The following is a 24,404-nucleotide window of genomic DNA, read 5'->3' as shown; positions in this document are numbered from 1 at the left end:
AAAAGAGTATCGATTTATGCCATGTAAGAATTTTAAATAATAAACAAAAGAAAATCCGTTGGGAAAATTTGAATTTGACATAAAGTAAAACAAATGTATTCTATTTTCAATAAGATGTACAGACCTACAAACTTAACTGTAGAATGGCCAATAATGGTACCATAATGGAACTACGAACTACCAAAGGACGCCATTTTGAAAATTTCATTTGAACGTCAAATTTTGTTCAGTTACAAGTCCTTGATTGGGTAGCTTTCGATAGTGGCTCCCCCATCCCATTCTTCAGATAAGTTTGTAGGTCTATAACTCACTCAAGACTGCCGCTAAATTTATAATAGACAATATAACACTTATATAGAGACATTGGGTGTTATTAAACTCCAATAATTGCAAAATATTTTTTTAAAGTATATCTACATTTATATACGCAGAATTAAGAAATAGTGCTATCGTTTCTTTCGTTTTATAAGAATTAAATTTGATACAGATACAAACATAATTATGTCAAAATATTCATAGCAGTGGCGAAGGGTGGAGGTACGCTGTTAAAATTCGACATAAATAATGCACACTAAAATTTGTCAGTCAGTCATATTTATTTATTTTTATTGAACTAAGATTACAATTTGCAGATTGTGCCAGTTAGTTTTCAAAAATCTATTAAACACACACACACACATGCACATGCACACTTTTTCAGTCATACTTATTTATTTTTGTCTAATTAAGAATACATATTACAGATGGTGTTTGTTAGTTTTTTAAAATTCATTAATCCCTGCCTATCCAAGTCATAATTAATAAAAATGTTTTTCTACCTATAAAGCATCTAAAATTATTTATGATTTAATATCATAATTTTAGATATTTTATAGGTAAAGGAATATTTTTTGACTATTATATACTATGGCTTGGATTACGCAGGGTTTAATTGAATTAAAAAACTATCAAACACTATCTACACATAGTGATATTAGTCCAATGACAACAAATACGTTTGACTGACAAAACTTAGTATGCAATTAACAGCCTACCTCCATCCTTCGCCACTGACTCGTAGGTATTCAAAATTCGTTAAAATATTTTTTTAAGTGACATAAACCTTTTGTAAAATATCACGACATAGTTAGAGATAACTTAAATTATGAAAGGATGATTCAGGACAATTATTAACTCAACAATTTCCATTTTGGTGGAAAAACTTAAACAATATATGCATATTATCAATTCTTATAAAGAAATAAATTATGACTACTATATTATTATAAAACATATTAATATGTTAATTACTTTCTGTTTTAAGTCATAACGTTTGATTTTTAATTATTAGTTTCAGTATTCTTTACCGGCGCCAATATGGTAATCATCCAGTTGTCTCAGTGTCTAGATAGTGTCGCAAAATTGTTTATAACCCGATTACGTTTGTTCCACTTGTTGTATGAATACACTGATAATCAATGAGCTTAACGATGTTATTTACGCAATATAATGTTGAGCAACTCATCGATGTCTACATAAGACGATGGTGATGATGGACACCCTACTAAGTAATGGTATAAAGTCAGCGGAAATTTAAACGGAGATGATTGAACAGAAAGTGGCATCAAATTGAAAAAAAGTAATCAAATATGCAAACCCCTTTTATTCGAAGAACCTTATCGTCGTTTTTAAAAGCTGTTGATATAAAAAGAACACAACAACTCAAACTTTTAGGTGTGGCTTATATAAAATATTATTAAGACGAATTGTTATCAATTAATAGTAGTCATTTTTACTTTCTTTATTTCTATTATATAGTTGAGATGTTCGCCACTGGAGCGTAGAAATTTTAAGACGTAATATTTTTATGTTAAAATATTTTTTTACATAATAACCAGTGGTGGCCGGTGGTTTCCAATATTCTATCGATTAGGAGTGCACTTAAAACATAGAATACATGTAAATTCTTGGTAAAACATTTCACCGTGGTACAGTTTGCCGTGAGCTTTCTTATCGGAAAGTGGTGACTGTGTACTCTACGGTCTCAAATTTTATTAGATTCAATATGAATATTAATTTAATTTTCATAGCTGATTTTAGCAAAATTCAAGAATTCAAGAATGAAAACCTAACCGAACCTAACAAATAATCCAGTATATCGACCATTTTAAAAATTTGTTTGCTGCTGGCTTCCTGTAAAGTGTAAACCGACAAGAACCGTGTTTTATTTAGAAATGAATCTTATGTCAGTACTATACGACCCAAAGAGGTTGGCCGCTCTTTAATATACGGCCATATATTTCTGATACAATATTTCACGGTGAAGTGTAATACGGCGAACTGCATACGCAAAAATTTCCGTATACGAAAAACATACTGCATTTTAAGGACAAATTAATTTGGGTTGCTTTGTCACTAGAGTGAGTAGCCAACCGTATTGATTATGCATCTCAATAATAATTCTCAATACGTAATTGAGAAGTGTTTCTCGCTCTAAAAGTTAACATGGCCAACATAACTTCTTCTAATAATTAACTGCATGACTACGTCATAAAGTGATGTGTTAGAATGGCCTCGCAGATGTATTTATATGATAAATAAGTGGAGCTTGAAAGAGCAAGTGTGGTCAGATTCTGATTACGGAGCACATTGAAGAGTCAAGGAACGTATTGTATGTCTTCTCTGGAGAAGTTTCAGCCATACACCAAACGAAACTGGAGGCTGCTGTGCTGATTGATGGCATGCCGATTCCACTATGTTTTATGATTTTAGTTTTTAACGTACACACCCACGATGGTTGCGTGGCTTAAGCATCGGCCTATAGCGTCATTGGTCCAAGGTTCGAATCCTGGGTTTGGCATGTACACATATTGTTTTTCAATTTATGTATGAGTCTATGGACCTAATAGGTTGAGCAAGTGGCTGACATCCATTTCTTGTAAATAAAAAAATCAGTTATTACAAACCTCCACTCTGTGGTGGCCTATATTATGATCCTATTAGGATCGGACATAGTCGAAAAAAAAAGAAAAAAGTTTTTAACATCTGTATTTTTTTTTAAATTTTTAAACAAAATGTTTTTATCGTAGAGCCGCTATATAGTTATATATTTTATTACGAATCATGTAAGTAACTTTTTTCTTCGCCACTGGTAAGTGGTTATCTACTAAAATAAACAATAATATTCTGTATTTCTGCGTATTTTACAAAATATCCAAGTATGATTTTTCTTGTTTTTAGGTTTACCTCCATAAAAATTCAAATGTGTATGATTGGATGTTGAAATCATTTCAGTTTATTTCCTTCACGATATTTGATTGACAGATGAAATTATTGCTCTCGGAATTGGAAATCGACAGAGCAATATACATTCATTATGGATTTTTTTACAAGGTTAAAGGTAGACACGACGTAATCCTTTCATTTCTTATTTGAATATGGGAAAATAAATGAGAAAAATACTTATAAACGGCGTATAATTGAGTCATGGGAATGATCTAAATTTAAATATACCTAATAATAATGGTATGTAGATGAGAAAATAAATGTTTTCATAAAGTTCGTAGAATATTAATATTTACTAGAGACAGTAACACAAATTCACATTATAGTTACAGAATAGTATTAGTGGAGCAGTGGTTCACAATAAAGGTGGGAAAACTGGTCGATTTTGAAGACTAAGTATACTTACTACTAGTATAAAAATATACTTAGTATCGAAACTTGTTCCAAAATACTTCTAGTATTTGGAATACTATATAGAGCGGTTGGCGTGCGTATGCGACATAAGTCTCATACTTAACTAGAACTAAAACTTAACTCCATATTAGTATTTGAAATATTGGCTTCAATAGAATCGCTAAAAATACACTGAGCTGGGGTTTTCAAAATGTCCATTTATTATAAAATTTTAAACACATTTTAAATTCGAGTTGTTTTTATGTTTTGTTATAATATTCTTGTTAACATAAAATGAATAAAAATGGTTTTTTTTATTGTAAACTACGTCACCTCACCATATTTCCGAGGGAATAATATGCTGCTACAGAAAATGTATGACCTATTTGTTCATACATAAGATGATGTCATTCACATGCATAGACTGACAAATTAAAATATAATTGTATTCAGGTGCTACCTCGCTCGCGCGCATTTAATGTCAAGAGTATTGAAAGTCTACCAACTAGCCAGCGACTCGCGATGATATCATCACAAGTTTTTTGGAACAAGTTTATTGGGCCACACGTACTGAGTATGGATAGTTTCATCTGATACTTGAGTATACAAACTGGTGACTGTATTTCCAACTCACCTCTAATGGGTAGTTTCTAGTTTAAGATTTCTCTAATAAGTGTGTTGATGAAATTATATGTTTTCAATAAAGAATGTTATAAGAATGTCAGAGCAGGGCGTCTGATTATTTTACAATTTGATCTGTATCTAGATAGTAATTTATTGCCATTGATGTGTACTTTTCTGTGCCTACCTCATATAGGGTCTTCCCCGTATCCGGAAATTTGTACGTAAACAGTTCAACGCAGGACACTTATTCGTGCGCCGCAGTACATGAAACATGAGTTCGTGTAACATTTAATCAAATGACAAGTTCTTCGTTGAACATTTCACCGTGGAGTATATTTGTAGGTAGGCTACAACATGTGGCAAATTTATGAGATGTCTTTACTAAGTTAGGTTAGTTTAGGTTAGGGTTAATCTAATAAATTGGAACAGTACTATTTGCAAACTATCGCCGCATTTTGTAACATATTATGTACAAATGTATTCCACGGTGAAATGTTCAACGAAGAACTCGTCATTTGATAAAATGTTATACGAACTTGCTATGCGGCGCACGAATAAGTGTCCCACGATGAACTGCATACGTACGACTTACAAGTAACCGGTCTTCCCATATTCCGCCAATAGGGAAGTGAAGGAAATTAATACTAATTTACGGTTATTGATAATCATATAGCGAGAATCGAAATAATGGCACATTACATTGTCATTATTAGGAAGTTGCGGTGACATTATTTTATAGAAATTCGTTCTACTTTGGGAGGTCCATGGATTAATTTCCTGGATTCATGTGAAGCGACAATTTTTTTTGCGGTTTCCAAAAATAAACTTAATAGCTGTTCATTTTATAAATCCGATTAATGATAATAACCTAATTTTTAATAATTACAAGATAAAAAGAACTTTTTATATACAACGTTTTTAAATTTTCTGTTGAATCATATAAACTTGACAATTCTATATATTAATAATTTAGGACAAATAAGGCAATTGTCAACAAATCATTTTTTTGCTATTTTGCAACAAACAAACAAATATGGAATACTTAACTGTCATGTAAAGCACGTATATATTAATAATTAAGTTGCTAGGACTATCTCCTTAGCAACCAATAATAGTGGATTGGATTACGGATTTCTTCCGAAATAACTTTTCATACAAAACAAAATTAACTGAATTCTGCTTAAAGATGGCTAAAAGTATTTAAAGAATGCATTGACATCGTATTCTGATATATTCTAAAAGTTTCAAATGTCTAGCTAGTCGGAAAGTTAGTTAAAAATCGATTGCAATATTTGTACTGGATAAACAACCACCGGACAAACAAGAATACGAGCTAACAAAAACGTGGTAAAATAGCTATTTCACCTTATATTTGATTTTACCCTGTGGCACTCCTCTGCTCTACTCTCACACCTAGCATCGATCTTGTAACACTAACTTGTTGTCGATTCGGATATTTAACGTTAGATTTTTTCCGTAGGTTAAAACCGTATAGTGTGAAATAAGGGTTACAATAAACAAAATGCGACTCAATCCGGTCGACCGGGACACGGCATGGTTGCGTAGAAAGCGCCGAGAATAAGCAATTATTGATAACATGTAAAACGTGAGAGCAGCCAGTTTCTAATTAATTATCGTGAAAAACTGATACAAATGTGTTGGTATGAACTACTTCTAAACTTAATTGCATCTAGCTTGTTATAATATATCACCCGATCATTATAATAGATATAGGTTATTAATATTACTATTATTAGTAACTACGCGGTACACTAGTGACTGTAGGAACACTCACGGCACACCAATTGAAAAACATTCTTCTATATAGTAGACAAATTTAAATGAAGAGAGTTTTGTGAAATAATAAAGATTTACCTAACAGTGTCCTTGGTTGAAGAGTGACACAGCCAGTGTGTATGTATTCGATCAGCTGCCTGAAGACGTCTGGCTCAAACTCCTCGATGATGAGCGTCTGATGCTGTTGAGACGACGGCTAAAGACATGGAAACAATTTAAATAAATACAACAAAACTCTACAAATATTTTTATTTATTTATTTGGAGAAGTTCAGACAATTTATTACGATATGTACGTTGACTAATTGTAGCTATAAGTCAGAGAAAAGGGATGCAGGATACATAATATGCTGTAAGGACTTTATGGAGGTCTCAAAATGGACCGAACCGCACCGTAACGCAGTTCTAATTCATGAATTATTGTAAACCAATTAATTTCATGTTACTACGTCTTACGCATTTTTTTTTTTTAATTAGATAAATAAGTTATTATTTTCGAAATATTATAGAGACTTTCAGTTCGTAAAATTTTCCATTTCGAGCACTGACTTTATGCGTATTTAATTAAGAACTTGACGTTTGCATTTATAAGATTATATAACTGGACTAATGTTGTTTGATTTAATAAAACGCATTTTTTGCAGTACTTATTCCACTTTCAATCAATAATCTAGGACCGGTTTCGTCCGCCCCAGAGTTATATTTTCAACTTCAAGTTGAAAATGTCCCTCTGAGGCGGATGAAATCGGTGCTAATTTATTGATTAAAAGTGGCTACAAAAAAAATGCGTTTTATTAAATCAAACAACAATACAATGCAGTTCCACCAAGAATCGACAGTTAACAAAATAAAAGAACTGGACTAATGTTAAAGTGTCTCTTTATGAAGCCGTGCATCGTAGATACTAATCCCGTGTCTGGAAATTTCATTTTTAACGTGTGATTGATAAAAGAATCGAGTCAAATGGTTATTTACCATTACATATTATATGTCATGCATCAATTTTCCTTTTATATTGAACGCGTCTAGTTACCATTTATATATCGGATTGTAACGAATATAGTTTAGGAAGATTATTGTAATATCTTTATAGTTTCTATGTATGGTCTATAATGCAGTTACTATTCGTCATAGAAATGAGTTGTTAAAATTATATTTTATCCTGGTTAGTAAATACTTAGTTTTCTGTAATATGATAGATGAACTTAATATATTAATAAAAAAAAAACAAATAATTACTATTTTTCTAAGTGCATTTTCTTATAATACTAAAACGATTCATGATACAATGTAAGTACGTACTTACTTATGCAGATTTTAATTGAAATTTGTGCAGTACACACAGCTACTTTTCTAAAATTGTGAAACACAACATTAATATAAATAATTTTGCAAAGAATCTTTGTAGGTCCCCTGTAGTTACTTACAAACTGCACTTTTGAAGAACACGATTAAGTACTATCTTATATTACTATCTGATATGGCTAACTAAATATGAATTTATATATAATAGTAAATTTTTTAAAAATTTAGTTTTAACTTTAACAAGTCATAAAATATTGTGTTTTTATTATAAGAATCTCTTTACGAATGTCGACTTTATATTATTATTTATGATTTATGTAATCTACTACATATATACGTATATCCATATATTTGTTAAAATAATGAGCTTCAAAAAATATTTTTGCTATTTTTTTATTCTAAATTTGAATAAATGTACGTAAGTCAACAGCAAATTTCATGAGCAACTCTGTATAAACTCGGCAAACTATTAAAAGCTCCGCCGTCATAATTTTGTCTGAAAAAAATACTTTTACATTGCACAGTTTAGTTAAACCTTCAATATTCTAATATCATTATAACATAAACCTCCGATTTAGTATGTTTCACATTAATTGTACTATACTAGATTTATCATGTATCTTCAGTGTAATAAAATTATAGTTAAATCTGCCCTGCTAAATAAAAATACAATGTTTTTATCTTAAAAATTTTATAGAGTATTAAGAGCCATTAGTTAAAATTTGTCGCAATTAAGTATGACGACTTTAGCATAGTGATATATGTGCATGGGCACGAAACCTGAGAGATACAGGGTCGATCCCTTATAATATATTTTCTCAGAAGTGTTTCCAAAATTATGTAAGTATGTTCAATAATTGAATATCACATTCTTAAATCTTGTGAATTATTCATTGAATAAAAAAAATAGTTAACAGTTTTTTGTTTTAATGAAATGAGAACCCATGTTTTAAACTATGTTTTCTTTTATATGTATTATGTAAATGATTAGATTGTTTTGACACACCTAGTCTCTAAATAGTCTCTGTATATTTAGTGATTTTGTCAAAACAATTCAATAATTGTACATAATTGAAGAGAAAGGGTAGATTAAAACTTGGGTTCTCATTTCTTTGTCTTTTAATATATAAAACAATTAATAATTTAGCTTTATGTGTCTGCTGAAGGGCAGTTTTTTTGCCTCGTCAGATTTTTTTTTCAAAATTGAGGTTTTTACTGCGAAACAACGATAGTAAAATATAATAAATTAATTTTACGTTGAGTATACATTGGTTTAAAACTTTTTACTCTATAAACTTACTAAATAGTAATACAAAAACAATACGTTGGAATTAACATTTAATACATAAGTAGAAAGCGTGTATCAGACATATTAAAGATAATAACTGTGGAATATATACTGTTGACTTACGTAGATTTATCTTAATACCTACTACATCATCGATATAAAAAACATTAAAGCTGTATAAATTTCAAAACTAAATTGGAATTTTAAAAAAAACACAACTCATAAAGACTTCCGTTTTATTAATTAAATTCTTTTAAATGAGAAAAAATCTTTTTAATAAACAATAATAAGTAAAAAAAACTCTTAACGATAATTATTTTGACCTGCCTCGGGGTATAAGTAAAAGTATTTTAAACGATTCTCTTTGAAAGCGTAAATGCTTTCGTTGTTAATTTATATCGATATTTTTTACGAATACATTATTTTTAATTATAGATGTTTCGATATAATAATATCTAATAAAATATGACATTGAAAATTTAAATGCTTTAAAATGACTTGGAGGAGTATGATAGTTAAAATTTTTAGTAGGGATTTCCATAACCGCAGAGTGACTTTATTTACGTATTCAATTAATAAGAATAATAGAAAAACTCAAAAACTATAATTAATTTTCATAACCCACATTCTTAGAAAACTATAATAAAATTACTTCTATTGTCACGGTCCAATTTTGTAAATTTGACCGCATTTATTGGTCACCATAAAGTGAAAAATATTTTCATTATTCAATATTACGGAATTTTTGAATGTTTTAATGCTTCAAATAACTTCAAATTTTACTATTTATCTCTATAGTACATAAGTAAATATAATTTTATATATCTGACTAAATAAACTTGATGATGTTGAGGCAACCGAAATAGCTATCGACTAAAAATTGTGGAATATTATTAATCATTGAGTACAGTTCGGTTATGAGGAATACAGCGGAAAACACATTTCGAAAATACCCGATATACTGGATTATTTGTTAGTTTGGGTTAGTTTCGGTTAGGTTAGGTTGGGTTAGGTTAGGTAAGGTTTGGTTTGGTTAAGTTAACCTAACAAATAATCCAGTAGGTATATCGGCTATTTTCAAAATGTGTTTGCCGCTGTATTCCTCATAACCGAACTGTACCATCATTACTGTAATCATTGTAATAAACCTCATAGAATATCTATAAAAAAATGCGAACTTTCATAAAATTAATCATATTTTAAAATTCTCGTCTCAAAATTTGAATTTTTGCTGCTGACAGAGTAAAAAGTCAGCAAGTTAAAAAAAAAAAAACTAACTAAAAACTAGCTAATAAGTCATATCAATTTATGAACAGTGTTTCCATAAAAAAGAATGTATTATTTTGCAATACTTCATGGAGATCTAAAAAATAATAAGTAGGAAATTTACTTATCACTAAAATATCGTACCTAATTACAAATTAATCTATTGTAAAGATATAAGGTATACAATATTAGAAAATTGTTTACTAAGCATATCTGGTTTAGTATTACACTTTTTTATAAAAAAAAAATAAGCTGTTTACGATGTCAAAGCTCTAGTCTAGGTTTAAGGCTATATGCCAGCTGCATCTACAAGAAAATATCTAATTTGGCGGAAACGTTGAAAGTGATATGTACTATAATCAGACATTTAATATTCACGTATTAGTGACTAACAATAACATCCATTAACATATATATAATATATAATAGTATAAATATTTGTTATACTCACCACTAGAAGGATAATAATGTTAATATTATTTTAGTATCACATTAAACAAGAATAATAATATAAAATAATAGCACACACAAGGATCATAAGGAATACATTTAGTATATTGATAATTTTATTAAGTATCATTTTTCAGTACACACGTAACATGCCTCGTGCAATTTTTATCGAAGATATTTATGTTAATTTGTATTTTTTTATAAGGTATTTTTTTGATTTTTTAATCATGTGAAAATACTCGAGAATACTGAAGAGTATCATTGAAATGGTATGAAGTGTCTTATTATACAAAAAAGGCAATAAATGGTATTGTATTTTTTCCCAAATTGAAAAATAAACGATGCAATTTAATTTATTAAATATTATTATTTTATATAACTTATTATAAAACTGTGAAATGTTATGTATTGAAAAGATCAGTGAGTATGAATGAAAAAATCGAGTGAAAATGTTCAAGCTTAAATAAAAAATATTCATTACCAAAATATTAATAGTTTCCAATAAGGCGAAATTGGTCCAATTACAAGTCTTTAAGTTGGTAGGTATGCTACAATATTATGTAATATAAATATTATGGAACAACATTGAAATCGAAATTCTTAATTTTAATTATTTGAAAAAAATCTCAAATGTTATAATATATTGTAAAATATAAAATACCAATATAAATAATCGATTAGATAGTAGGTAAGCAAAACACTTTTTGTTAGGTTATGTTAGGTTAGGGTTCGGCAAACCCAACAAAAAGCATCAGGAATTTATAGCAATATCACCTTTATTGTAATGGCGTTAGAACAGATTATGCGATTCGGCAGACCCGACAATAAAATGAGTGTCATTTTCTTTTCCAGATGATTCGTCCATATTAATGTCATTGATCACGTCTGACAGTTGACTTCATGTGGGTCTATTCGATACACAATCTGGCTATCGGAGGTTAAAGTGATAAATATTATCACTTTATCATCTTTATGTCAATACCTCAATAGGTATTATAATTGTTACACTAAGTTAGCCGTCTGGACTGTCAAAACTGTCTATTTCATTCTAAAACCTAACACGGCCAAGAGAGGGACTGTTAAAACATAGCACTTTTTGACATTATTGTTTAGGCGGTTAACTTATTGTAACAATTAACCGCCTCAATACTTAATGTGGCAAACTACCGTCGATAGCCGTCTCATATATAGAATAGACCCGCTGGTATAATTAAGTGACTGAATATGACATATCATATTTATCACTTTTTTATTGTTTTTTAAAATAAGTGATATTATGTTAGAATAGTCCCGCAGGTGTGTTACATACACTAACGAAAAGCAACAAAATTATGTGGAATTGTACCAGTTCGATGTTTCTAAAATAAATACTCGTTTATTTAAAAAAATGTGTTTTACTCAACTAACTATCTAGTAAATTTTTTAAGCCTTTTAAGTATAATATTGAAGTATGAAAACAATGAATGAGTATAATAAAATAAATATCGAAGGAGGATGACAGATTGAGAGCAATAATTAGAATCATTACGATTGGATGAAATGGGATGTTTTACCTCTTGGATGGGGGCCAATTGTTGCGCGTACTGAACGGAACGCTGCCGCACACATACAAATAACACAACACACGGTTACACGGTTTACACGGGAGGTGGCACTCACACTCACAAGATTATATACTAGTATATGTAATACAATATGAGGTTAGACAATTCGTCCCCATTCTGACAGAAACAATCAACTCCAAATAATATTATCGCTTCTGCACTAAAATTTAAGCAAAAAACAACACAGATTAACAGATGATTTCAGGGTGAAGTTAATACATAGTTCATACTACAATTATATAACCAATTAATATGTAACAAGTTTTCGTTGTTGATTGAATTTAAAATGTGTGTTATGTAACACCCCATTTATATTTCGAATGTGGAAATTAACTTAGTAATTAGTTAATCCAAATCTATGCAATTTTGGACTCACAAGAACAATAATTATTAATATTACCCTTTTAAAATAAATAACGTTAACTCTATAAGTCGCCATCCTGGAAACAGACAAAAATGTATACAAAACGATAATTCTGAGATAATGGAGTGGAAATATTTTAGCCTCACTAAACAATGAATAGAGCATTTGGTAAAGTAGAAAAAAAATGGTAAAATAAAATCAAAGAACCTATAAACCACATTGATATAGATTTACCATCATAAATCGTCCAATGTTCGAATTTAGAACTAATTTCATCATAGTATAAAAAGTATTTAATGATAAGTCAAATTTAGCAAGCGGTGCACACTCAGCAGTAAATTTATAGAACTATCTGACATTTGTGTGGTTATATCAAAGGTTGAAGTTGTAATTTTAGGTCCAGGATAAACTGTAGTATTTCAAAATAATAGTCTACTTTATGTGTATGCCTAAATTTTATTCATTAGCAATAAGATCGCATTTTAACTTGAAAATAAAATTGAATTTAGATAATAAAGTTTTACCGTTGGATAGAGTATTGAATAGTTATAAAAACTGTATATTTAACTCAAAACTGCGCTTTTTGGACATACTACTATTTGGTTCTAGGAAGGCGAAGTAAATAAGTAAATATTGATATCTCTAAAGTTTTAGACAATATATTTTTACAAGTATATTAATAAAGCGACGGAATAACGTATGATTATTCAATAAAATAAACACAATAGTTAGATTATATTGCATATATTTTTTTCTAAACAGTCGTTTTTTTCTCTTAAAAAGACATTATCAATAGTTATTTATACAAATTGGTTATTTTTAAAATTAAAATTTTATTTATACTATTAGTATGTAGTATTATAAAATTATAGAGAAAAACATTGAGTTATTAATAAGGATATTGATTTTATAAGGGCAGAATAATATGATATCCAATTGTATTTTCATATATCTACGCAAATCTTTACCATCCGCATTTTAACATAAATATATAAATGAGTAGGATTATGTATTTGAATTACAATCTAAATGTCAATTCATTAAAAACTAAAAAAAAATTTACTGTTAAATAATATAGTGATAGAACTTGAGGGATGAATTACTAAAAAATCAAACTTTTTTTTAATATTATAAAATTCTGAGATATCATTCATATATTTAAGGTTACTTGACACACGCATCTACATTGAAGCCACGATTGTATTAAGTTGTATAGTGGCATTTTATTATATTTAATTGTTTTTTTTAGTATTTAAGTATTTTTCTTAATCTGTTGATGACATCATCTATAAAAAAGTGTACAATTTATTTATAAAATATCTTTTGGTTTACATGTTTCTGTCAAAAAAGAGATGATAGTATTATTATAACATATTTATAGAATTTAGGGTATCTTGCGACCTAACAAACTAAAAAAAGTTGTGAGTTAGGTTAATAGTTTTGTACTAAACTTCAGGTAAACATAATTACATTACATTAATGAATAAAATTGTGTTATAAACTGTAGGTAATTAACAGAATATAGCAGTATACATTCACTTTTAAAATGTGTACCTACTTGGTTATTAATTTGACTATTATAATCCGGTTTAAAATACTGTTCGATTTTTAAAATAAATCTCTACGCCGTAAGCTTATACGAACTACGGCGTAGATGGTGTAAATACGCGAATCCGTTAATGGACAGTGTAATAAAATTAATATAAGAGAAATCTAGTGACGAAACTTTGAAAAAATAATTGGAAAGTGTTTTATAAACATATATAAAATATGTAATTAACTGAAACACACACTGATAACTGAATAAAAACATTTTTTAAATGAGAATCTCTTAAAAGTTTTAGTTTAGCATAATATATTATTATTATATAAAATTTTAAATCAATTTATTTATTATTTTAAAAGTAAATATTTCTACGAATTGACATGTTTTTAACCTAACATCTTTTATGTGTATATCGAAGGGAGGAATTATTTTAATGATAATATTTTTTATTGTTTTAAATAATAATTATTTTTTGTACCGACGATAGAGTAGTTGGTAAAGCGCATATTATATCGAAAATGCATATTGGTTTTTAGTGTGTATTTGATATAATCAATAGGTCTATTATATACCCCTATTAGAAATGAAAATAGTAATTTTTACTATGTATATGAATGATGTTTCAACGTTATATAACGATTCCAATTAAAATTGTTAGAAACAACCATACCTTCATCGGCTGTTGCTAGTTTGATAAACACAAGATTATCATCTCTAGTTTTTTTGTAATTATGTTTAATAGTATTTTTGTTTGTTTTGTCACTTTTCTCTAATATCCATTACAAACTCCATTAATAATGATTATTATTTGATGACAAAAAATAGATACTAGTATTTAGTCAAACACATATACTTATCTGAAAGTATTTATATGTACCGACTAACCTAGCTCACAGACTTTTACATAATATACTAGAAAACATTTGCTTTGGCAAAGAGAATAAATAAATATGGGGTGTTATTTCATTTTCCATGTGAATCTTTCTTAGGAGGTATTAAATAAATGATCCTCATCGCAAAGCATTTATTTCATAGAATTTTGACATGTCCATTTTGCTTATAATATCAAAACACCAATAAATTATCTCATATATTTACTACAATATTTGAGTAAAACTACACAAATTATTTTTTTCTAAAGTCCAAAACCGTTGAATGATTTTTTCGACTATTTTAAATAGTTTCATTTTATTTCTTTGCTATTTATGGATTATTCATGTTATTATGATAAATTATAAAAAAACTTTGTTAAAAATGTCACTAAGTCAAGGAATGCTGAATTTAAAAACTGGATGCTAAGTCAGCCAATTAAATTAATAAAAGAATGCTATTTACATATAAATGGTGTATAAGATACAATAATCATTGAATAAACAAGTTTGATATTTCCATGTAGATATTGTTAAAAATAATATGTTAATGTATATAGTATGATGGGTGAGTTTTTAACGTATTTCAATAATAAATAAAAGAAGAATTCCTCTTTCCTGGCTCTCATCGTAAGCTTTATCAAGTGTGTAGTATCAATTAAAAAGTTTTGCTAGTAATACATTACTAATTAAATTACCAAAATCCTTTGCGATTTATTCAAGGTTGTTATACGCATTCAAACTTTTTTTCAAAAAAATATTAAGTTAGGAATATTATTGTATATAGGTATTGAAGTATTTACTTTATTAACAAAGTTATTTAACAGGAATATTTAAAAGTTGCATTTATTATGTTTTAAAAAAGTGCCGATATGTGCGACTATTAGCTTTACCCTAATATCACCGAAATATGCAAGCTTTTACTATCAGGATGAGTTACAGTAATCATTTTTTGTATTATATTTTAAGTAACTACTTATATTATAAAAATATTTATTATGTAAGTAGAATTTTAAAATATTTATAAGCTTCACAGAAAGCTTTACAGTAGCTTTCTCTTGTATAATATAAACATTCAAATTCCAGAAACACCACAAATTTACAGCTCCATGCCAAGCAAGTATTTACTAATTACATTATGATACCCGTATATAGATAATATATTAAGGTAAAGGTACGAGTATATATATATAATTTTGGGGGACCATAACATCAAAAAGCATATCAAAGCTTTACAAAGGGGCTGCTATAACATTGTCATTAACAAGGGTACGCTTTTGATGCTCTTCGGTTTTTGGGGAAACAATAAAAAAAAAACAGACGAACATTATGAAATATGTGAATGAGTAAATAATTGTTTCACTTATCTGATATATTTATTTGTGATAAAATAATTTCAATGTTCAGCTATAACATCTATATTTTGATGGCTTTGTTTTACTGGTAATATGTTTGACGTAGCTGTATCATATTTTGTATTCTGTGCTTTTAGTAATATAAACGTGTCGGTAATATATATATCATGTATTGCATATATGTATATAAATCAATATATTAAAAAATAAATGATTCTTGATGTAAAAGCGGACACATCTAAATCGGTGGCTGTTCTATATACCGCTACTGCATTTAAATCCAATGTATTTGAACCAAGATCATATATTTATTCTTTTTTATATAGTTAACTAGAAATACATTTTATTAAGTAATTGACAATTCTAGCAACTCATCCACCGTGAATGTACGTAATAATATTTATGTAAGGCCTTGTCTTCGTGGCACGTGTCTCATCAACGACTCGCCGAGAGCGTATGTGGACACCTCAATGAGGTCACCTGTATCTCGATCGCGCGCGACATTTGTCACTGCGTCACATGTACTTAGAATGCGCGCGAGTCAAAACGCACTATGTGGACAAGGCCTAACATTCATTATTATGAAGATTAATATTTTTATATAGTATGAGAATAAAAATATATTTCAATTGCATGGATGAAAAAATAATATTGCTTCATTATTGTAATATTATTTGTGTATTTTTAAATGTGTAAAATTTAATCTGTAAGTATGTAGTATAATAAAACTATTTTTCAATCGATTTTTTTTTATTAGTGTGTTGTATTTCAATGAACATAATATTTTGAAATGTAACAGTGTCATATTTTTTCGATCACACACGTAATGACTTTTAACAACATTATTAATTTATTTAATAAATATATTTTATAATTTTTAGAGAACATAGTTGATTTACCTGGTTAGCTGCATTTTGAAGATTGAGGAGTGGCTCTGATGATCTTTTAAGGAAGAGTCGAAGTTTGTTCTCACGTGGGGCTGGTTCCTTCTTTCTCTGAGGGCTTGGGGCCTGGTACAGCATTTTGTGGAATACCCTAAAAGAAAAAAAATACATATTATATTTTATTTGTAGGTATATGTAAAACCTTTGTATAAAAACATAATATGTTATTAACTGATAACTAATACATTATCTCTTTTCTCTGTTCATATAACCGAGAAATGTTTTCATATAAACATTATACTTAAGTGGATTTCATTTTTTTTGTTTAAGTAACAGAATAATTAATTTAATTTTATGTGTGATAAATAATAGGTAGTGCCTATAGTAGTAGAGTGGAAAAATGTACGCTTATGAAACCAGAGCTCGCAGGTGATTTCTCCATCTGGAAAATTCGCATGTTATTTTTACATTGATTTTTATTGTTTAAATGTTGATTTGAATTGAATAATTTACTAACGTTTATGCTCAAGTCCTTAAAAACTCATATATTCTAGTTAATCATTCATTAATTAATAATTTGTTCTAAGTCAAATAAATAAAGTTAATACGGTTTCCAAAATACTTAAAAATATAAAGAGAAGGAAAAGTCTTCTTTTTAGTTGAATATTTAAATATACATAATTTGAATATATTATATCATTCATATACACACTATTTTTTTTTTCTTAAAATTGTTTATGTTAAATATTATATAAAATGTTATATTCTCAAATCTTGTGAATTATTCGTTGGATATAAGAAATAGTTTATTAAATATTTAAGTATTCATGATATGACGATTGTATATAGATAACTATAATATTCTTATTGACATTTTATTAAAAATAACAAACAAAATTATAATAAAACATTTAAAAGCGTTTTTTATTTCTAAATTTAACAGCAAAACTGTGTAACACAAACTGTATTAAATTATTGGACAACTTCTTCTTTTCTTTCTTCTTCTTTTGCCATATCCGCCCCTTAGCTGGAGCATATAGACACCACGCGGCGCCTCCAAGAATCCCTGTCGCTCGCCAGTCTTCTTGCTTTGTTCCAGGTCAAACCAGCATCCCGTAGCTCCGCCGTATACACTCGTAGATTGTATTTAGCGGCCTTCCAGGACGCCGGAATCCGGTCGGCTTGAAGAACAGGCAAGCCAGGTTGAAGTTCTCTTCTGGCATCCGCAGCACGTGGCCGAGCCAGGTCCAACGTCGCCTCTTCACTTTCATCGTGATGAGAGGCTGCTTGGTGCGTTCTCTTATCTCCTCGTTGCTCCTAAAGTCATACCACCGCACACCCAGTATTCGTCGCAAACATCTGTTTTCGAAGCTCAGTATACGGTTGCTCTGAGCCTTCGTAAGGTGCCATGATTCGCTACCGTAAAGCAGCACCGTCAGAATGCAAGCGTCGAATAGGCGGCATTTGGTTTTGACCGAGTACAATCGTGAGTCCCAGACATTCCGCATCGAGTTGAATGTTGCTCCAGCCATTCCCATTCAGATAGCGAGCTCTTTCTGCAAAATGCCATCTCCCGTGATGTGTACTCCCAGGTACTTGAAGCTGTCGACGCTCTCGATGTTTTGTCCGTCGCTAATCAGAGGATTGGACAACTAGTTTGATTTTAACATTCTTTAGTACACAAATACACGCATCGTTTTTATTTATTTACTATCGTCACAACAATACATACTAAAATGTAGCATTTTGAAATGTTTTTCTACGATATCTATTCCTATGATATTATGTAGTTTTATTAAAACTCAATTATTTTTCATGTTATTTGATTTTTGCTCATCTTTTATGGTAACCTAAACTGATTTATATATTTTTTATATAAAAGAAAGAAGACTTTCCAATATATTGAAATGAAAATACTATATTCAAACCAATTGGGGGAGATTTTTTGATGGCGATTGCAAAAGATTCTTCTCAAAATCGAAATCATTTCCCAAATTTGAATTTTCTTTCCAAATTCAAATCCCTCTCCCCCATGTTCCAATTTCTTTCCGAAGTCAAAAAGCGGAAAGGTTCTTTCTTTCAAGTCTGTTATTGTATTTTAGCCGCACTTTGCAAAATGTATCTCTTTCTGGAAAGGTCAAAAGAAAAAGTTGCTTTATTTACTGTGTAATTTATACCGTGCACGTAACGAACTTAGGGGTTACAATAAGACCGAAACTTTCACGTAGATATTGTGCTTTCAATTAAATATAATGGTACATCTTGAAATTAATAAAACAATATTCACAAATACATTGAGTATAAATGATAATATCAAAATACAGTATTTTCAAAACAAACCCTTGGTGAATTTTCCTAATGATTACTTTGGGAATAAATAAATCGTCTGATGTGTATAAAAGTTTTCTGGATTGGACTGTCAAGATTTTGATTCTTACTGTTTAAAAGCTAAGATATTGGTAACATGCCACCCACATCCTAAGACGGCCCCCAGGCCCCAAGCAAGGATCTTTAGCGGCCCTCTTACCTATCGCTAAGGTTAAAGACAGTGTGACGCTCTACAGTAGCGTTTTCCATATGATGATGTTCGAAGTAGAATTAAGGGTAGGAATTCTGTGTATTTTTAGCGGTATTATAACGTTTTTATTAGGTCGTATTCTTATTTGTCCGGTGGTTGTTTATCCGGTAAAATCTTGCAATTGATTTTTAACTAACTTCCCGACTAGCTAGACATTTGAAACTTTTAGAATATATCAGAACACGATACCAATGCATTTTTTAATACTTTTAGTAAGTAGAATTTTTTTTATTTATATTAATTTAATTTATTTATATTATATATAATATATTATATATAATATTAATTTTATTTTATTTTATTAATTTAAGTAGAATTGAATACATTTTCAGTTAATTCTGTTTTGTATTAAAAGTTATTTTGGAAGAAATCCGTAATCCAATCCACTATTATTGGTTGCTAGGGGTCTGGCGTCCTAGCAAATAAATTATTAATATATACGTGCGTTACTATGGAAATCAATATGGAATGTCAATGTATGGTACTGACATAAAATGCATGTCTAATTAAAACACGGTTATTGTTGGTTTCCACTTTACAGGAAGCCAGCAGCAAACAACTTTTGAAAATAGTCGATAAACTGGATTATTTGTTAGGTTAGGTTAGGTATTCATTCTTGAATTCATGCATTTTTCCAAAATCAGCCATGAAAATTGAATTAATATTCCTATTGAATCTAATAAAATTGGAGACCGTATAGTATACGGTCATTTTCTTTTTCCGACATTAAGCTCACGGCAAACTGCGTCACGATGAAATGTTTTACGTACAATTTACATGTAACCGGCCACCGGAGAGGTGTTCCTATAACAAATTAAAAGCTATGACTCGAATAGCGTGTATAAATAATATTGTGTGTGTTTTATGCTAAGTTTCCTTACTAATAATATGACGTCACAATTGATCTAAATGAGGTTATACAGATGTATGTTTTGCTGCTTGTTTGCATGTCTTTGTTTATTCAAAGTGGTTATTTATTAACCAACTTTTATAGTAATGAAACACAACTTGAGGTATCTATTGGGTTGATATTTTCCTCAGAATTATTGAAGACGATCTGGGAGTTTTAACAACTCAACGGATATGCTGTTATCGAGTTAACTATTTTCGTAGCCGACTCCATTCTTTTGACCTTTCAAAGGGGTTGCGAACAAAATGGCAAGGCAATCTTTACCATCGCGTGCCTTATAAGTTACGATAGTGTTTTATTCAAATCTCGATACCAAACAATGGATGTTTGATCGGATATAGCAATTTATCGAGTACGAAATAAAATAATACTTTATCTTGCTAAGTCCGCTAAGGGGTTGTGCCACCTCTGCGTGAAACCCATAAATTTAAAACATTTTTCTTTTAAATAAAAACATAATATTATAATGAAATATTTTCGATTTTCATATAAATAAATACGCTGGCCGCGATGGGAGAGTTATAATGTGTCCGCATGTGAAATAGTGGGTCTCGGTTTCTAATTCTGGGTCTGCCAGATTCACACGATCTTTTTAATGTTTGTCTAAACACAGATCATATTATACCTGGATTGAACATACGGGTAACATCCATTTATTTTTAAAATATATTAGGAATCATCTTCCTGAGTTTGCCAAGTTCCTCATAGGATTGAAGAACCGATGTAAAAATAATAAAGATAAAATAAATTCTGCGTAGTTCAAAAGAATCGAATTAAATTAGATAGTTTAGCATGGAGATATATTACACGTTAAAATTTAATATTTTTAGAGAAATCACTTTTGTCGGTAGACATCTTTAAATAATAATAAAAAAAAAATATATCATGGCATATAAGGCAATAATGATAACAATTTTACATTTTCAGGACCAATGCATATAAACATTTTTTTTTACATCAGGCGCTTTAAACACCAGTGGAAATTAGTAAAATACCCATTTCAAATACACCATTTTACACTAGTAAAAATAATAAATGTTCCGTACAGCGAAACATTGATTACCAGTAAAAGAGAAAAATGCAGACATTTTGAGTGGCAAAGAGGTGCATGAGAGGGGAAAATACTGTGATGTAATGTGACTTTGTTAAAAACTTTAAATGCAAATTGGTATGACAAGTAGCTCAATTAACAAATAATCTCCGGAAAAAGACTAATTATCAAAGTAGTAAAAAAGGTAGACGTAGAGACCATCGGATTGATGAAATGGTAATTTGCTGCCGAGGAATGACTTAAAGCTGTACACAGGACCGAAATGAATTTGATCAGCTCAGAGAGGCATTCATCAACCAGTGGATTGATCAATACTAATGAAATTAATAATAAAACTTGATAGAGTTAGATCCAAGTAAGAATAAGATGATATGCAACCTTTGATAAGATGAAAAGTCGACCTCCGTTGAAATATTTAAGAAATAATTGCCACGATACTTTCTGGACACGTTAAAAAACGAAAAGAATAAGCGGATAGTATACCAAAGGATAAATTCAATAAAATAAGTATCATTATTTTTGTGAACGGTGTTTGGAATTCTATAATCATGGATTCTTTTTTCCAGAGAAAACTGTATTTGAGATTTGTCACGTAGAGCCTATTTCTCGTTAGGCTTTAGATTGAAATCTCGACGACGAACCTTCTACTATTATGGGATTTTCGTTCTTAGTACCTACGCGATATTATTTCGATACATGTATATTATCACTTAATATTTTTTTCTATATATATATATATATATATATATATATATTTAAAAAATAATTAAAAGCTTTAGATTTGCTCTCTTGGGTTTTCGGAGAATTGACCGCGACGGATAATAGAGCCCAACCGAAAAACCTCGTTTATATCGTCAATGGAGAATGCTTCTGATGTTGTCGTATTCCACCTATATGAGGATGAGTATATGTGTGCATTGTTTTATAAATTATTAAAATAGGGTCTACTTAGCACATTCGGTGTAATTCCGTGTATCTAATTTATAATTTTTGTATTCACTCTTTCTACTGCATCTATTTCTTTTTTAATATAATATACTGCTTTAATACAATTTTTGAAGTTATACTTATTTTGGCGCATAATGGAAATCAGATCAGAGTGTATTTTTGACGTGTGACATGTAACACATAATTTATTTTTTCACACGAAAAAAACGCACTTGATTGGATTCGAACCACCGATTGTTCGAATATCAGCCGAACGCAATACCTTGACGCCACAGTATGATACTGCAATCGTGACGATTATACAGTATAATATTATAGTTTAGAATTGTTCCGTTGCCTAGGCAGCGAATTTATTATTGTCGGACATTTGCAATTTATTACGTAAACAAAGTATTAAACGTCAGAGTGACAGTTGGTACTTTAAAAAAAACCAACGAGAAACCATTATATAATTTAGTAATATAAGTTAAAGTGTATAGAAATAAACCAAAGGCATCCAATAAGCGGTCCTTTTTCTTGAGTGTGTAATTTAACAAGACAATTAATAGCTAGTCATAGAATCTAGTTTATCACAAGTTTTGTTTTTGTTTTGTTACGACAAAGAAGTATAACTTCTAACGCGCGTAAATAAGTACACACACCGATTTTTTTGTTTTTAAATATCATGTGGTGGACGTCTTAAATTCATATTTTGTTATATACATATATAGGTACCTACTCAATTTATTTTTAATAAATTTATAAATAACTCATTCATTTGGTGGAAAATTTTTATGTTATTTTTTTTATAGACGAACTTATTGATGGTAAATATACGAGGTTTTGTAATGCCACAGTGATTATGAGTTATTGAATCCTCCTGTACCTGTTCCGAATTCTGAGAAAAAATGTTACCACTCACTAAATAAATATCTCAAACTGAATCCTGCTAATTATTTTTCACACGATTAATCGCTTTGTGTTTCAAGTTTCAAGTCAATATACAAGTATGGATTGATAGTTATTCAGTAAATCACTATTCAAAGAAGACAGAAAGATACAACTGCTGGGAAAACCTAAATATATCCTGGCTGCAAACTTATTATTTAGTAATTGAACACCATTTACTACTTTTACAATTATTTACTAACCTTACTTAAACACATAGACTGACTAAAATTACTTTTCTAACAAATGCGGCGCTTTTTTTAGGAATAAAATTATTTATATATATTTTAAATGAAAATTTATCACATAATGCATAATATGCGGTTAACCCATTTGATTGTATTACCAATATTGATATATCATTTTAATGAAGTATTTTTTTTCACTTTCCGCTTAGTTACAATTAACTTACTTTTTATTACTAATATAATATGAAGGTGATTTGGTTAAAAATTATATAAGTATTATAATATTAATAGATAAATTATGAAATTTTATATTTACCGAGTTTTGTTTGAGAGAATATAAAGAGATACGAGTAAGTACCAAAATATTTAACTAAAATTGTCAAAGCAAATATAGAAAGTTTTCTATTTTTCTCATCATAGTCGGCTTTCTGATTCTAGCATTTAAGTGAATACCTAGCAGATGCACTTAGAGGAAAATATGAAACTTGCAATTTAAAACTAAATAATTACTATTCTAAAAACATTAAACAGAAAAATATTTTTTATTTACAGTTAAAAATAACCTAAAAATTAAAAAAAAATATATTAAATGTGAATTCATTAAAATTAAATGATCCTATCTTATACATTAGTACGTATTATTATTTTATTGTTTAGTTTAGCACAGAATTCATAAAAAATAAAAATGTGTCTAATATGAAATTCTTTATATTTAAATAAAATCGAGCATCAATTTTTAACACGCTTAATTGTATCATTAAAATGAAGTTTAATTAGTGCTTTTGAAGGTCACA

General features: G+C 29.3%; 1 protein-coding gene across 1 annotated transcript in view; it reads right to left on the bottom strand.

Annotated features, from left to right (window-relative positions):
* gprs (speckle type BTB/POZ protein) overlaps positions 1-24,404 on the bottom strand; it is an 82,265-nt gene that overhangs the window by 5,711 nt on the left and 52,150 nt on the right. The window contains exons 3-4 of the mRNA XM_085944473.1: positions 17,024-17,159; positions 6,157-6,274 (exon numbers count right to left, since the gene is read on the bottom strand). Of these exons, the coding sequence (XP_085800599.1) occupies positions 6,157-6,274; positions 17,024-17,159 (254 nt within the window). The remainder of the gene's footprint in view (positions 1-6,156; positions 6,275-17,023; positions 17,160-24,404) is intronic.

This window comes from Rhyacophila brunnea, unplaced genomic scaffold, assembly GCF_057557595.1.
Source record: "Rhyacophila brunnea isolate RB1 unplaced genomic scaffold, BYU_Rbru_1.0 scaffold_17, whole genome shotgun sequence".
Classification (NCBI taxonomy): domain Eukaryota; kingdom Metazoa; phylum Arthropoda; class Insecta; order Trichoptera; family Rhyacophilidae; genus Rhyacophila; species Rhyacophila brunnea.
This window is presented reverse-complemented; position numbering and strand designations above follow the sequence as displayed.